The 17,622-nt window shown below is 43.6% G+C and overlaps 1 protein-coding gene across 2 annotated transcripts in view; it reads right to left on the minus strand.

The window, feature by feature from the left end:
• The window catches only part of PEAK1 (pseudopodium enriched atypical kinase 1), a 203,786-nt gene that overhangs the window by 5,058 nt on the left and 181,106 nt on the right, over nucleotides 1-17,622 (minus strand). For both annotated transcript variants that reach the window (XM_075897376.1, XM_075897375.1), the window contains one exon: nucleotides 11,694-12,442. In XM_075897376.1, the coding sequence (XP_075753491.1) occupies nucleotides 11,694-12,442 (749 nt within the window). The remainder of the gene's footprint in view (nucleotides 1-11,693; nucleotides 12,443-17,622) is intronic.

Raw genomic sequence — 17,622 nt, forward strand, 5'->3', positions numbered from 1 at the left:
AATATATTGTTCCATACAGTTACGTCTGCTATTCAAACATTACAATCCCATTCCAGCCAATTCAACTATGAGTTAGATTGAGAGTCTAAAATTACTTCTTTAAAAAAAGAATGTTTAAAAATTAAAAAATTAAAAACGTCACTAAATCCTATAAACACGTATGCATGAAAGTAACTTAAAATTATATCACAGCGCATAATGTTTGGAAGTTGAGTCTTTCTGTGCAGTCAGATGGCTCAGATCTCTTGTATAGGCTTCCTTTATTGTTTCAAACAATTATGGGAAGAAAATTTCACAAATCTTTGCGAATTACTAAAACTTTCTAAATTCTATTTTGAATTTCTCTCCCAGCTGCTGCTTAGTGTAAAACACTGAGAGTCACCTTCATTTCAATAACTGATAATGTTTGAACCATGCAGAAATAAAGAAAATGTAAAAGTATTACATTTTGTCTGATATAGCTCAGATTCACAAGTGTGCAGAAAGAAGTGGTTGGTTTTTAAACTGAATTAACATCATTTGGGGTTGCCAGGTACCCAGTTTTCGACCAGAACACCTGGTTGAAAAGGGACTCCGGTGGCTCCGGTCAGTACTGCTGATGAGGCTGCTAAAAATCCAATCAGCAGTGTAGTTGGGCTAAGACAGGCTCCCTGCTTGCCCTGGCTCTGTGTGGCTCCTGGAAATGGTCAGCATGTCTGACTCCCAAGTGCAAGGATAGCCACATGGCCTCTGCATGCCACCCTTGATCGCTAGCTTCACAGCTCCAGTTTTCTGTATATTAATTAATAAGAATGCATAATGTCATGTATTTCTTGCAGTTTCTTACTATTTTAGGGGATCCTTGGTAGCTGTCCTTTTTTCTAATATGGAGCCCAAGATCTTTAAAGAACTTATACTGGACAAACAGTAATTGTTGGGGAAAAAATAATTTCTTTGGAATTTTGTCTTTACTATTTGTTAATCAATATGATTTTACTGACATTTTGATTGAAAATGTCAAATAAAAGGAAAAAGTGGATCCTTATATTGACAGTGTGCCCTAAGTATGTGAGTTCAGTGCTTGATATTAGGAAAGAAAACTGGGATGTCATTACAAAAATCCATTTCAAACAGCTTCATGCTAGATAGTGGACTCTTGAACAGCAGCTCTGTAATGCCACCAAATTAGTTCTGAAAAACAAGCATTTTTGAGACCTGTGCTATTATCACCAGGATGGTTATAAATGCCTATAATGAAGGCAAAGGATCCTCCATCATTCATATCCTCTCTGTATAGACTGATTGATATTCTACTTGCTTACCAGATAGACTAGTTGAACACTTGTGCATACATTGTGCCTCTACATCCACTTCCCACATAGAGGCACAGTAGAGGCGCTATGGTAGGTGTTAGAGATAGATCCAAAGTCTCTGGGAATGCAGGCCAGAGCAGAGGCTATTATGCCTTTTTCCGGATACCTGTGGCTTTTACAAAATACCTGCAGCTTCCTGTGCCAGTTTAGTACTGATGACTAATACACAGGGAAAGTGTTGAACTTGACCATATGCCCTTTAAAAAGGCTGGTACAATAGCCACATAGAATCATTACACCCCAGAAGATGCGGGAGTCAGACTGGCCCTTAATTTTAACAAAGTATTTTTTTCATCTTTTATGAGTTTGCAGTATTAGCAACTATAATTTACTGGGAGAGTAAGTCCTTTGTTCTGCCTAATCAGAAAGTGCATCGTCAGAATCATATGCAACTAGACATGCAAGGTGACTACATTTTTTATTCAATCCTCCTCACTCTGATTCTGTGAATGTTCCAATATTTCAGAATACATGAGCCTGCTAAAAAACATACTGTAGTTTAAATTTCTGGTTTATCGCTGTTATATAGAGAAGCAAAATACATTTACAAAATGCATTTTCTAGTCAATTTTATTTAAAAAAGAAAATGAAACACCTTCAGGATGCTGAGTATTGGCTCTTGATAATTTACAATGAGAAATATGTTTTTAAATGGTTGGAGAGGAGTGATCTTAACCATTACCTCACCAACAGATTATCTCCCAAGGTCTTTTAAAAATATAGAATAGCATAGTAATTCTGTGGCCCTGATCCTGTAAACATTCATGAAGTGAAACATGGCAGCTGACAGTCAGAGACTGAAGTCCTTTACTCCACCAAATATTTGGTACACTAGAGGCAGCAAAAGGGTAAGCTTGCTGCACAGCGTACCACCAGTGGGACTTAAACTTCATCTGGAAAAACATTTTTGAAGGTGTGTGAGGTTAGTTCACTTTCCACACCAGTTACATCTTTGGCCTCTTTCTTGGGATAAGCAGCAAGAGGGTGGCTAGTCATTCCAGCTGGGGTGATGGTTTTCTATGACAGAGGACACTGATCTATAAGAACTAGACTAAAGACCTTCAGCATGGGACATCAAAATGCTGTTAGACCAACTTTTGATCATTGCTGAATTGGAACTGGCAACGTGGAAAGACTGCATACCCCATTTCTGATCCAAGCCATTCAGCCCCCTGCATTTAATGTAAAACAGAGATTAGAAAAAAATAAAGTGGTGTGTTCCTCCCTTTTCTATTCAAAAGAGTTCTTCAGTCTCTGTATTGAGTTCTAGGGAAAGCATCTCCCTTCATTTTACATTTCCATTGCATTCTTCGATATCTGTAACCTGCTGAATGTTTCTGCTATCATGACAATAGATGAACACCTGCTCTTGCTAAAATAGCAATGTGTTAGTTCTGTTCAGTAACAGTTTGTGATTAAACTATTTGATGTATCGTTTTCAAAGTGAGTTGGGAAATGTACATTGATTAACTCCACCAAGCCAGTGAAATTTACCTAGTCTGACAAGTTGTGCTCTGAAACCAGGCAGTGTTACCAGAAGTGTGTTGGTATTCATTTTATTATCTTTAACATCAGTGAAGAATATTCTCTTGTGCTAGGAAGGTTTATAACAAATAATCATGGTTTGTCCATTTTCCTCACACAAAGTGTTAGTGTTAAATATACAGATCTCTCCAGTTACATTATGATTTCTCGTGATAGGCATCTCATTAATCTTGATTTTTGAACCTCTTATGATGTTAATGTAGATAGAAGTATTAAATTCTAGAAAATAATTACTGTGCTCATGTAACAGTCATTTTTCAAATATTAATAACTTGGGGGCTTTTAATACCAAAATGATCCAGTCCAAATTATAAACTACTCACCCTAAAAGAGTTTCATTTTAAAAGTCAAACTTGTTTTTTGGTACGAAAAGTACAAAAGAGTACCTGTAAATAACTCCTGTGCCACACTGTATTTCACCCAAAGAGTGGTTTTCAATACCTCCTAATTAACTCACAATGACACTACTTGTCTCTGCAAACACCAAGATGCTCTGTTGTTGTGGTGTTGAAGTGGTGCCCCTTGTGGAACTAGAACTAATTTAGGCACCCCTTTGGAGGAGGAGTGCTTAGGTTTCAGGTGCATTTTATTCAACTCCTTCTCAATCCTCTTTTCAGATGAGGATGGAAATATTCCTTTGTCTGCAGCCACTTTGTATTTCTTCCTCATGGTGAGGGAGAATAGTGAAATCCTGCCACCAAAGCTGGCAGTGCACTTCTCACTGAAGCTGCAGCATTCTACACTGAGTCAGACCAATGGTGGCCAGAGAGCCACCTACGTCAGCAGGAATTTCAGCCTAACCTCCCTATCCCTTCCTCATTCGAACTGCCTGCAACTCTGGGTAGTCTTTCATCTACACTTCCCAAAGCACTTCAGGCAGCTGTGGCATGGGTCACTCACTGGCACAGGCTTGGAGCAAGAAGCACCTGGCTTGAAAGCCCTGGAGCATACCTCAGAAGCATGAATAGGGAGACCCACAAACAGGGAAAACAGTAAGTCTAAAAGACAAATGATGTAGAAATGAAGCTAACTCTAACCATTCTAAAGACCACACACTCACTCGACTAGCTACACACAAATGCTACGATCACAAAGAAGAATTATTCTTGTACAGAAGGACTGCAATAATGAGTGGAAAGGAGGAGCCGAGCTAGGGGCAGTTCTGCCATTTATACCTAAATGTAGTGGCGCACAGTTGGAGGGGAAGTGTGAGCCACCCAATGGGTGCCATTGAGGAGAAAAGGTTCTGAGGGCTGGGCCACATGCTGTGCGCACCAAGAACTGAATGCGCGCACACAGTCACTCAAAGGAGGAATGGATTGATCCAATATGGCAAATCATATATTGCTAATACTCATAATGAACAGGTCAAAGGATGCATAGGAGTGGTCAACAACCTCTTTATACTGTGATAGAAAATTATAGGGGAGGAAAGGGAAATAAGGGAGATATGAATAGTAAGCTCTAACTGTATGTCTTCACCTTCTTTACACTTGTGTCCATATCAATACATATCTGCAAGTTGGGATCCTTGAACTCCAGGCTATACTAGTGTAATTAGTTCAACAAAGCTAGGCTCCTCCATACCTCTCCATTTCCATTGCCAAGTCTTTTCCCCCACAGAAGCAAGAATTTCATGTTACAAGACTCCAAAAAAATGCTTTGCATTAGCTTTTATTTTTCTATTATGGGTCCAGTCAGCCCAGGATGCTGTTAGCTGACTTTCACTTTAGCACCAGGAAATCTAGTTTCTATTACGTCCTATGCATTTTACAAGGCCTCGGTGACCTTTAAATGAGATGGATATGTGGGGAATGAATTGCAGAGTGATGAAAATGAAAAACACTGAGGATCACAAACACTGCACCATCTGTGCTACTTTGCCATATTACCCAAAAGCACAGCTACAAATGAAATACAGTGTCAAATGGAAGCTTGCTAATCCCATATTGATATCTTAGAAAGCAGATTGTGCCAAGTACAAGAGTCCAGTTTAATCACTGACCTCATTTCACAGATCTGGCTTTGGGAGTAATACTTTGCTCTTTTGCTGCCATGCCAAGACATAACAACTCAGTGTTACTGTGACTGCACTTAGAATGTATTAAGTGCTTAATGTATAAAACTGTGGCTTGATCCAAACTACAAAGTATTATAATGATCTGACGTAAGACTTTTGCCAGGAGGGTCATTCAATTTAGAGCCTGAGTTAAAAAAAACCCTCACCACAACCAATTCATGCCCTAAAAAAGTAGACAAAGACAGGAATATACTTTTTTTCCCCCAGCGGAAGGCAGCCGGACAGCATTTTATTTACACAGTAAAAGCTCTGTTATCCAGCACTTACTTAACCGGAAAGCAGTGTTACCAGGTTGGGCACCATGGTCGAGGGGTCCCTCCACAATGCCCCAGGACTGAGCTCTAGTAAATGGGGGAGAGGGGCCCCTTTCACTTAACCCCGGCATGGAGCTGCTATGGTTAAGGGAGAGGCATCACTTCAAAGGCAAAAGTGCTGCAGGGAGCACAGGGCCAGCTGACCCAGGGCTCCACGTGGTGCTGCTACTTTGAAATGCCATGTGTAGCTCAGGGCCAGCTGAGGATCCGGGCTGCATGCAGCATTTCAAAGTAGCAGACCCCGGGGCTCCGTGCAGAGCTGCTACTTTGAAAACCTGCGTACAGTCTGGGCATGCAGCATTTCGAAGTGACAGAACTGCATGGAGCTTATGGTCTGGCCCCAGGCTCCATGCAGCACTGCCGCTTAGAAGCACCGCCTCCTCTTCATGCCCTTGCTGACTCTTTCTGATAGAGGCAGCAAGGGAGGGGAAGCGACTAGTCGTTCATATCCCTAATGCATAATACTGTTCAATTATTTTTGGTGGTGTTTCAACATTAATAATGTTTGATATAGAATTTTAGAAGTGGAAGTAATTTCCACTCCAGTTTGCTTCACTGTATCATGGAAACAGTAATTACCCATCTTCATAGTCCAATCCCGATAAGATTCTCAATAATCACTTATTTTTGCTAATGCTCTTTTACTTAGATCATTGCTATACTGCTGCTTAATTCAGTATGTTGAAGAAAAACACCCAATACTGGGATACACTTGTCCAATACACTTTACAAGAAGTGCTCACTGCTAACTTGTACTTCACTGCAACTTTTCTACAAATCTGGAACTACTGACAAGAATCCCGTTTTAGTGCTATGGAGGAAGAGACACATTGATCTAGTACTACTAATTATTCAGAGCAGTGGTCTCCAACCTTTTTAAGCGTGAAATCACTTTTTGAATTTAAGTGCAATCCAGGATCTACCTCAAACCCAAACACCCTTACCCCACCTCCGTCCTATCTCTTCTCTAAGACCCCGCCCCTGCTCACTCCATCCTCCCTCTCTCCCCCATTCTCACTCACTTTTATCAGGCTGGGGCTAGAGGGGGGTGCAGATGCTGATCATGGACAGAAGAATTTGGAATGTGGGAGGGGTTCTGAGCTGAGCCTGGGGCAAAGAGTTGAGGTGCAGGAGGGGGTTCAGGGTACAGGCTCTAGGAGGGAGTTTGGGTGCAAGAGGACTCAGGACTAGGGCAAGGGATTGGGGTGCAGGAGGGGTTCAGGATTGGGGCCAGAGTTTAGAATGCTGGCTTCAACTGGACACCACTTACCACAGGTGGCTTCTGGGTGATTGTGTAGGGGGCTAAGGCAGGGTCACCCTACCCTGGCGCTGCACCATTCTCAAAAGCAGCCAGCAAAATCTCTCCATCCTTGCCCCCACTCCTGTTCTATGGCACCCTAACCTCTGCACCCCTGCTCCTGTGCCCTGCACAGCAAGCAGGAGGCTCCTGTGGGTGAGGGGCACCTCCAAGGCAGAGGGCAGGAACAGCATGGCAGTACTGAGAGGGGCAGATGAAGTGCTGGCACTTGATAGCTTCCCAGCCAAACCTATTAGGATCACCTGTGAAAAGTTCCAAGATCTACCAGTAGATCAGGATCTACTGGTTGGTGACCACTCATTTAGAACATGTATTAGTTCTTGTCTGTGAAAAGAAAATACCCAAGGGCCAGGAATTTTATAAAAGCTTTGTAAAGAGATCCTTGTATTTGCTTGTTTGAAATACAATTCTGAGCTGGATCTATTGTTTGGGTTTGTATTGTTTGCACATGGTTTTTTGGACATTTTTGCAAAGGACACTTGTTAGGAGATGGGACTAAAGGAAATTTATCACAAATAGCATGACTAAGAACTGCATGCTCATTTATTCAGCTAGCAAGTATCTCCTGACACATTCCATGGCTAAAATTTTACTCCCTTACAGTTTTATTCCTGCAATATCTAGGGCACATCTTTACTTGTCATGCCAGAGATCACTCTTCTGGCGTTTGATTTAGCAGGTCTAGTTAAAACCCGTAAATCGACAGCTGAGAGCAGCTTCAGCTGGCACCTGTATTCACAGTTGTGAGGAATAAGGGAAACATTTGCTCCCATCAGCCTCCCGCTGTGAAGACAGCACTAAGCTTGGCTTAAGGTAAGCTGATTCCAGCTACAAATTTTACGTAGCTGGAGTTGCATACCTTAAACTGGCCTTCCAGTTTAAGACCTGGACTTCGGCAAAAGAGATGAGTTGGGGACTAGCTGGTTTTCCATCACTCACACCTATTAAAACTGAAGCAAAATGCAGGACAATGTAGCACTTTAAAGACTAACAAGATGGTTTATTAGATGATGAGCTTTCGTGGGCCAGACCCACTTCCTCAGATCAAAAGTGATATTGTCCTGCATTTTGCTTCAGCTACCCCAGACTAACACGGCTACATTTCTACACCTATTAAAACTGCCATTATAATTTTGTAGTTTGTTGTCTTTTGTTTTTTGTAAAGTCATAAAAAGAAAAAATATTCCATTGTTAAAATCTCTTTCAGATCTAATATAGTCATGGATGTAGTAAGGGTTTGTCAAGCCTTGAACCAGATTCTTAGATGACTAGCCAATTAGCCCGTCATAAGACGGGATTTTCTGGTCTCTCCTCCACGTCTGTCTTCTCTCCTGAGCCTCCGGTCTCTCACTCCGTCTCTCTCTCTCCACTTGCCTCCCTTCCCCCCCAACTCTCCTCCGCCTTCTGCCTCTCTCTCCATTTCTCTCTTTCTCTTCTCCCCTTCCTGCCTCTTACTCTCTCTCCGCGCCGTCTCTCTTTCTCTTCTCCCCCTCCTGCCTCTCTCTCTCTTCGCTCTCCTCTGTCTCCGTCTGGGATGCATGCTTGTCCAGGCCCTGCCCCCTGGGTGTGTACATCACTGCCCCTCGCCCTTCACTTCCCGCAGAAGTGCTTGGCTGACTTCTGTGCCGCTTAGCCAGGCCACCATGCAGGAGCAAGTGGCGCAAACGGCCTCTCTCTCTCTCTCTCTCTCTCAGCTCTTGTCTGCCTCTTGCCTCTCTCTTCCTTTCTCTTCTCCCCCTCCCGCCTCTCATTCTGTTTCTCTTCTCCTCCTGCTGCATCTCTCTCTCTCGCTGTTCTCCGCCTACTCTCCGCCTCCTGTTCTCCTCTGTCTCCTCCGCTTTCCTCCTTTTGAATCTGGCGCCCTTTCCTGACATCAGACACGCATGCTCATCCAGACCCCGCTCCCTGGCTGTTCCTTCCAGCGCTCGGCTGACTTCTGTGCCGTTCAGCTGGGCCACCGTGTGGGAGCAAGCGGTGCAAGCGGCTGTTTGGGGTCCGCACTCCCCATGCAGCACAGGTCGCTTGCAAATGGCCGCTTGCAAACTCTTAAGACACCTTCTTGTAAGATTCTTTTATTACTATATAGTCAGGGCTCGCTGAACGCCGCGCTGTCCGGCGTTCTGCACATGCGCAGATCGCCTGAACCCGGCTCTTCCGGGTTACAATCTATTCGCCACGGGCGAGTAGATTGTATAATTTGTCGAGCCCTGACTATAGTTGTCTAACCATCATAAGCAGTCAATACTATGAATTCATAGTAGGATTTGATCTCAACATCTATATTTTTTCATGGTATAAAATACCAGAAGCATAGCACATTCACATGCAGATGGTTAATTACAAAATGTAGTTAGTGTAAAAAAATCTGCAGGAGAGTAAACTTCTGCTGCTTTTGCTAACACTCTTAATTTACAACAGTTCAATTGATTTTTTTTTTTTACATTATATTTTCAAAAACACTTGATTGTGGACTGAGATATTGTACATCATGGCTCAGCCTGGAGCCAAATGTTATAGCAGAGTTATAAACCTCTTTAAAAGTGAGTTTCTAACTATACTTTAGAGAATGGCAAAGCAACAAAAAAAAATCCATCAAGGAAACATACAAATAAAGTGAGCCAGTCTTGGTTGAAAGCATGTTTGAAGATATGAAAAGGAGAAAATGGAAAGACTAGAGCAATCCCTTCAGCTAGCACTGCTTTGCTTACAAATCAGTGAGCATTTGTACTCAAAGTATCTTCCTATATCACATTTGCTGCCAGGGAAGTTGTTTTCAAGCTTAACTGTTCCTCTCGCCATGAAAGTATAACACTCCAAAGGAATGAATAGTATTTTATGGATCCTTCAGTCTAGAGACCATCATACTTATTAGGCTACAGTTAATTCCTGTTAGTTTGTGAACTGATTTTCAACCATGTTTTTGATGATAAAGAAAAAAAACCCAGCACACATTTGGCTTCACTCTTCTTTTTGGCTATGAACATTTGGTTATTTCTTTCCTTTTAAAATACATTTAAAAAGCAAACTGAAACCCACCTCCAGAGCATCAACTGACTGCATGTTTAGAAAGGCTTTAAGTCACGTTAATCAACAAAGCATTTTTATTCCACATTTAATATAACACTTCCCTCTATAGGTCTGTTGGCTAGTCAAACTGTAAGTCTGCTGGCTAGTTATAGTGCATGAACAAGCAAACCACCTGCCACCTCTTTCTGGCAGATTATTTCTGCATCATTACAAGCAACAACAACAAAAAATCAGTGGAAAACCATTGATTTTGCAACCATACAACATTGCCAGACAAATAATATATAATCAACTTATTCATGTCCCGGTTCTCTATTGTTTTGAGTTAGTAGACAGTTCAGTTCATCGTCTTATAATGCACAAACATTACATCTGTGATCTTTGCAACAATAGAGAGCCTGGATGGCTGAACAAATATAAACCCAAGAGAAGATGACCACTGTCACCTCATGAGCAGTGGAAGTGTGAGCACCAAAAGGTCCATCTAGCCCAGTATCCTGTCTTCCAACAGTGGCCAATACCAGATGCCCCAGATCACTCCCCTGTCATCCATTTTCAGCCTCTAACAAACAGAGGCTAGGAACATCATTCCTACCTACTTTGGCTAATAAACACGGATGGACCTATCCCCATGAATTTATCTAGTTCTTTTTGGAACCCTGTTAACGTCCTGGTCTTCACGCATCCTCTGACAAGGAGTTCCACAAGTTGACACTGTGCTGCACAAAGAAATACTTTCTTTTGTTTGTTTTAAACCTGGTACCTATTAATTTCATTTGGTGACTCTAGTTCTTATGTTATGGGAATAAGTAAATAACTTTTCCTTATACATTTTCTCCATACCAGTCATGATTTTATAGACCGTTATCATATCCCGCCTCAGTTTCCTCTTTTCTAAACTGAAAAGTTCCAATCTTTTTATCCTCTCTTCACATGGGACCTGTTTCAAACCCCTAATCATATTTGTTTCCCTTTTCTGAACCTTTCCCAATGTCAAGATATCTTTTTTTAGATGAGGTGACCACATCTGTAATTACAGAGAGGTAGCCATGTTAGTCTGAACTTGGTAAAACAAAAAAGCAGTCATGTAGCACTGTAAAGACTAACAAAATAGTTTATTAGGTGATGAGCTTTCGTGGGGCAGACCCACTTCTTCAGATCACTGAGTACTGAATACTGTACTCAGTATTCAAGATGTGGGTATACGATGTTTTATACAGAGGCAATAAGATATTCTTTGTCTTATTCGCTATCCCTTTTTAAATGATTCCGAACATTGTTTGCTTTTTTGACTGACACTGCACACTGAGTGGATGTTTTCAAAGAACTATCCACAATGACTCCAAAACCTCTCTCTCTCTCTCTCTCTCTCTGAAATCAACATTGTTTAGTTCTGTGATCTAGTAAACATGAATGGAAACCCACGCTGACAGCAAGATAGGGCTTCAGAATGATTGATAAGCAGGGCTCGACAAATCAGTGTATCTACTGAGTAGATTTCAGCCAGTCGCCCTGTTCACTGGCAGCGCGCACATGCGCAATGCGGCTCTGGCGCATGCGCATGCGCAATGCGGGGCTGGTGAGTGGATTTTGCCGCGGTTTGTCAAGCCCTGCTGATAAGGATATAAGTGTATGGAAAGGCATACTAATTAGGAATGTATATCAATAAAATCCATGAACAGCCATGAATAAAAACCTTTGAAATCCAGGTGACTGTGCATACAAATAAACCTTAAAGGATTCCAAACACCTCTCTGCATTCTATGCATTCAAAACACAGCTGTTTATACTGTTCTTATGTCATTACATAATGGTTATGCTAAACAGCTAGTAAGAGAGTTGGTGGCATTTAAAGAATTGCCCCAAACATACAGTTGACGTAGCTAAAGGTTAATTCTGCCATTGACAACAGTGGCACTTTAAGAAAGTCCAGTGACTGCAGATCAATACCATCCATGGATTAACCATTGAAAACAGCACAATTGGGTAAACTAAACACAAAGAGCAATTATTATTATTAATGTTGGGGACAACTATTTTTGAACTCTCCTTCTTACCTTGACTGCATAATTGTTGAGGGGATCTTTTGCATAAGAAGCTGGATAATAAACTGCATCGCCTGCTTCACAGCATGGCCTGTCACTGGTTAGCCTGAAGTCTGACCAGCTGTCCACCCCAAATCGCAGCTGGTCTTTCTGTCCAGCCATGAAAAGATCTTCGCATTTGTTCGCCAACTTCTTCAGTGAATCAGCATGAAGGGTTCTGATTTTGCCTACCACCTCCTCTCGGTTCTCAATTCCTCGATAAAGTGCTTGTCTCTGTGGCTTCTGTATATTTTTGCTCTGCTTAGTCTGGGAGATGCGTTGCCCAGACAGAGACTCCAAGCTGTTGGAGCACCTATCCTTAACACTGAGAATGGTTAGGCTTGAAACGCTGTTGGCTGCTGAGTTGGCTGCTTTTCCTTTTTCTGAAGGTCTGTCCAAGGAATCTCCAGACTCAATGTCCAGTGCCTTGAGCTCTGAGCTGACTGAAGAGCAGGCACTGCTTGCTTCCCAGTTGGTGTCAATGTCGTATGTGGGGTTGGCCACAACACAAAGATTGCTCTCCAGGATCTGCTTCTGGAGTTCTCTGGGGTTTGGCTCTGTGTTGGCTCTCAAAATGGTTTTCTTCGGCAGGGGAGGAGGTGTTGGCTGTGAGCTGTTAGTTGCCTCTTGGTCTGCTATTCCTCCAAAGGCAATGGCATCATCCAAAGCTCCCTTTGGCTGCCGGGGCTGCTTTGGGGGTATGATGGTTGCCCTGGACTGACCTGTATAATAAACAAACAAACCCAAAAGCTTTAGAACACTTTAGATTTATTGTGACTGCATAGTCACACTTCACAAAGAAGCTCAAATGGGCAAATGAGAGAATAGCTGGATGATGTAAAGGACCACACTCCCCTGAATCCAAGTCTGATAAAAAAGTGAAAATGTGAGGGTGGTGCTTTGCAGGACACATACCAACATGCACCAGATGCAGACTATCCCATAAAGAATACCTGGACTTGTTTAACTGCTCCTGTGCTCAAAGCGGGTTTCAGTGCTAGCTTACTTAAAACATGAAAGAGAATGCAAATCAGAGGTATGGCACTCAAGCGTGGCACTCTACCCAAATTCCAAATCTCAGTAATTACACTGTCTCCCTTAATTCCTCCTGCTGGTTACAGTATTTTCCTCACTTCCTGTTCTAAACTGTAATGTACTTTGAGTATTTCATCCCAGGTGACTGCATTTCACTGGTGGATGAAGTAATTCTTTTTTATATATACTCATGGTAAAACATTGAGATTGTCTGTTTTGAAAGGGGATACATACATTCAAAATACCAGAAAATGCTCCCCAGGAAATCTGTATGAAAAACAGCATACAATAGTTATCTAAGCCTTGAGAGCAGACATAATTAAGGTTGCCTCTGCAAATTCATTAGTGGCTTCATAACAAACAGGAGATTAAGAACTTAAGTCTGCAATCATTTAATTGACGAGATTTGCCCTCAGTTGGAGTAGTGTGTCCAGTTCTGGGCACCACATTTCAAGAAAGATGTGGAGAAATTGGAGAAGGTCCAGAGAAGAGCAAAAAGAATGATTAAAGGTCTAGAGAACATGACCTATGAAGGAAGATTGAAAGAATTGGGCTTGTTTAGTTTGGAAAGGAGAAGACTGAGGGGAGGGGCGGGGGTTGTGGGAAAGTTGGGGGAGGAGTTACCTATCCCTTTAACCAGAAGCAGCAGGTTTGCAAAAATTTTGGTGGTGCCCAGAATGCCCAGAGCCAACACCCTTCTCCCTCTCAAACTTCCCTCGCCTCACCTAAGGCTCTGAGAGGGAGTTTGGGTGGGGGAAGTGTGCCAGCTCTGGGAGGGAGCAGTAGGACAGTTATAAGGTTATTGATAGACAACTCATCCAGCTGTGCAGAAGAGATCCTCGGAGAGGTCCACTGGCAATGATGGAATTTACATACAAGTCCAAACAGTTACTGTATGATTTATTCAGACCCAATTTAAACCAATGCCTCGTATTCCCCATCCATGGAAATGAATCTAAGATCTGTCATGCCAGGCTATTGTTTCTTCCCCACAAGGACAAGTTTTTCCCAGTGAAACTCATCCATCTGAATTAAGTGTTACATATCAGTGCTGTTTTTATGCTGATCTCTTAACCCTGTACATTCTTCTCATGCCTGTAGGGCCAAACCTTCCAGTTCAGCTTTCTAAATGTTTCTGGAAACACTACATACCCACATTTTTGTGTGTCAGTCTCTCTGAGGGAGAAAAATGTTTGTCTATTAAATCCTCTGTGTAAGGAAAAAACCTCTTTTAAACAAAGGTTAGCAACAGAACAAACATTTCTCCTTCTTGCCTGTCAGCTTTCTTAACATCCTTTACTTCGTTGCCTCCTGCACAGGCTCTTCAATATTACAGAGTTCAGTCTAGGGACGTGAGTAGTTGACTACAATAGCCTAGGCTTATTGGGTTGTCGAGCCGACCACTTGGCTACTTGCATTTCTTGCCTCCCCTGCTGCCTCTGTTTCAGAGACAGCGGGGTTGGGAGAGCAGAAGCCAGTGCTGGGCGGGAGCTGGCTTAAAAGCCGGTTCCCCCCAGCACCAACTCAGTGGTGCCACCTGCCTCCCCGCTGCGCTGCTGCCTCTATCAGTGATGCCGCCAGCCTTCCCTCCCTTTTGCCTGCTGTCCAGGCTGGCCATGAACACAGGCTGCTCTGGCAGAAGCTGGCGCGAGGCTAGACTGAGCAAGCCTGGCTCAGTCCTGGATCTGGGACTTGCTCACGCCGAGTCTGGGACCTACACCTACTGTGACTCTGCAGTTTAAATGTAGTAGGAGCTGGGCTGCCTGCTCACCTGGCTTTTACTACATTTGAAGTAAAGAGCCGCACTAATTATATAGTCAATAGAAATTCTATCAATTACATGATTCACTAATTATTCGCTTCCTAACAGCTCTAGCACAATCTGAACTTCAGCAGTTGAGGCAGATGAAGAGTAGAAAGAGGCTCAGTATTAACTGCCACTTTAAAAAGTCCTTAAAAGTCTTCTGAACTATACAAGAAGAAAGATGTTAACTCTGTCAAAGTTTTCTCAACTGAATACAGATGACACCTTTAGGTAGCTTTAAGAAACAGTGTCATAACTTATGATTTGAGACTTTAACAGTGCTTTTTAAACATTCATGCATTAACCCTCACAGCATCCTTCTGAGGTCAAAAAGGAACATCATTAAGTTAGATTAAAAATGTCTGAAACGGCTTCCTCTTCGGCTCCCAATTTATTCTCCATAGCTTGATTTGAAATCTTCTCTTGAATTAACTTTGAATCACAGAAATATAGGGCTGGAAGGGATTGTGTGAGATCATCAAGTCCAACCCCCTGCACTGAGACAGGACCAAGCAGACCAGGCCCACAAACAGAGGGGTGCAATGGGGGCAACTGTCCTGGGGCCCAGTGATTCAAAGGGGCCCAAAGCCCTGAGCCCTTTAAATCATCACTAGAGCACCATGTGACATGCTCTGGGCAGCTCTTAGGGCTGCCTGGAGAGGCGGAGGCATCTCAGAGCATGTTCTAGGCAGCACTGGCAGATGGTGCTGTGATCTGGGCAGCACCGAGGGCTGGCTGCCCTTGGCCCCACCCCTTCTGTCTGAGGTCCCATCCTTTCTGGGAGTGCAGAGCACTTCCCCGACCTTGACCATGGCTGTTGGTTCCCCTGAAGTACACTCTCTCTGACAGGTATTTGTTCAACCTGTGCCTAAAAACCTCCAATGATGATGATTCTACAACCTTCCTGGAACTCTATTCCAGAGCTTAACTATTCTTACAGTTAGAAAGTTCTTTTTAATGTTGTACCTTAATCCCTCTTGCTACAGATTAAGCCCAGGCCTTCTTATTCCATTAATCCTATTTCTAAGCGGACACCATAGATGGGAGAAAGTGAATTCCTGCTCCTGAGGGACATGCAACTAATTGTCAGTCGTCATAAATCCAATTTCATTCTATTGTCTATTTCTAAATCTTCTTTTAGCGAATAGCATGCACTAATTTAATTTATGTTGTGGCAGAGCTCTGGCTGTGCCTGTGTGTTTCTGGCAGATAGTGTTCAGCCTCAAAGGCTCACTGTGTCCCACCACATGTCCTCTTTCTTTACTAGCAGCAGGGTTCACAGACTACTGAGCCATGCTCATCACTAGTCCATAATATAGGGGTGAAACCTCTCTATAGTCCTGGCCTACCTATGCAGGGATAGATCCAGTAGTGGTGTGGAGAGGGCTGGGGGGAACCCAGGCATGCACACTACTCTGGGTTCCAGTCCACGGACCCTAAGGTAGTGGCAACAGATGGGGCTTGTTCTACTCCCATCTAGCAACTACTTCCCTTCTTCTGGTACCTGAGCAGCTTGTCCTGCTCCTCCAACACACTCTTCTGGTTTTGCAGCTCCCAGTTCTCACCCAGACTCCTCTCACTCTCTGCACTTTGCCTCTTTCCTTCCTCAAGTGCCTCCCAACTAACTTTTAAATCAGTCTCAACTGATTCTTGATTGGCCCTGTGACAGGGCACTTGCCCTGCACTGGTCCTCTAAGGGCAAAAGCCCAGCCCTGAGTGAGGGCTGAGAGTGAAGCCCCAGATGAGGCAGTTCTGGCTAATGAGGGCTATATAAAGAAGGGCTCCTTGAGGGAGAGAGGGAAGCTCATTTTTGCTCTTGCTAGAGAGCAGGAGGGACCTAGATGCCTGGGAAGCAGGAGGCTTCCCGCTGGGGGGCTAGGGAAGCTCTGGTTAAGCAAGCCCCCAGGCTGCAAGGGGCAGTCATGGTAGTATAGAATATATGGGGGTGACTGCAGGATCCATACATTGTTCAGCGCACCAGATTCGAAATCTAGACCTCTTTGATAGATATGCAGTTCTTGTGCTATTCCGGCTGCCGTGTATGAGAACATTTCTGACAGCTGCAGAGCATTGGGCTTCCGACTCATTTAACCAGCTAGGTACCAGGCTGTAAGGTGCAACGTGTGAAGTTGTGGGTGGAGAAGTCGCCCGTGATCCTGAGTGAGTAGAGTTGGAAAGAGTGGTAGTTGGTAGGACGGGTAACGGGACAGTTGTAGGAGTTGAGGGTACCAATGTTGTTTGGCCCATGCTGGAGCTATTAGGATCACTGTGACCCAATGTGCTTTGATCCCTGGGAACGAGAGGTATTGGAGGGAATGCATACATCAATGGGCTATTCCAGCTGATTAGGAATGCATTGCCCAGGGAATGGCGACTGAGTCCTGCCCTGCAGCAATATCGGAGACACTTCCTGTTGGTGCGTGTGGCAAAGAGGTCGGTCGATGGTATGCCCCATTCGTGAAATAGGAAGTGGAGGGGTCTGTGGTGGAGTTCCCATTCGTGGTCTGGTGCAAATTTCCTGCTGAGGGAATCCGCTGTTATGTTGCTTACTCCAGGTAAGTATGATGCCACAAGAACGATGCCATTGGTGATGCACCAATTCCAAAGTCGGACTGCCTGCGCACAGAGGGATCGTGATCGAGCTCCCCCTTGACGGTTGATATAAAACATCGTGGCTACGTTGTCTGTGAGGACCTTCACCACAGAGTTGTGAATGTGATCGAGGAAGTGTCTGCATGCATTGAAGACAGCCTGAGCTCCAGTAGATTTATGTGGAGCAACATTTCGCGAGGCGTCCAACGGCCTTGCATAGACATTCCATTCATGTGCGCTCCCCACCCGAGGAGAGAAGCATCTGTAGTGATTTGACAACTTGGAAGGTGGGAGCGGAAAGGCACTCCAGATAGTAGGTGCTTGTCTACTGTCCACCAAGTGAGGGAAGAGAGGACGTTGGGCGGAATGGTAACTGACCAGCATACGTCGCGAGAGGTGTGATTGTAGATGGTGGCCAGCCAGTGTTGTAAGGCTCAAAAATGAAGTCTGGCATTCTGGACAACAAATGTG

This window comes from Pelodiscus sinensis, chromosome 14 (genome assembly GCF_049634645.1).
Source record: "Pelodiscus sinensis isolate JC-2024 chromosome 14, ASM4963464v1, whole genome shotgun sequence".
Taxonomy (NCBI): Eukaryota; Metazoa; Chordata; order Testudines; family Trionychidae; genus Pelodiscus; species Pelodiscus sinensis.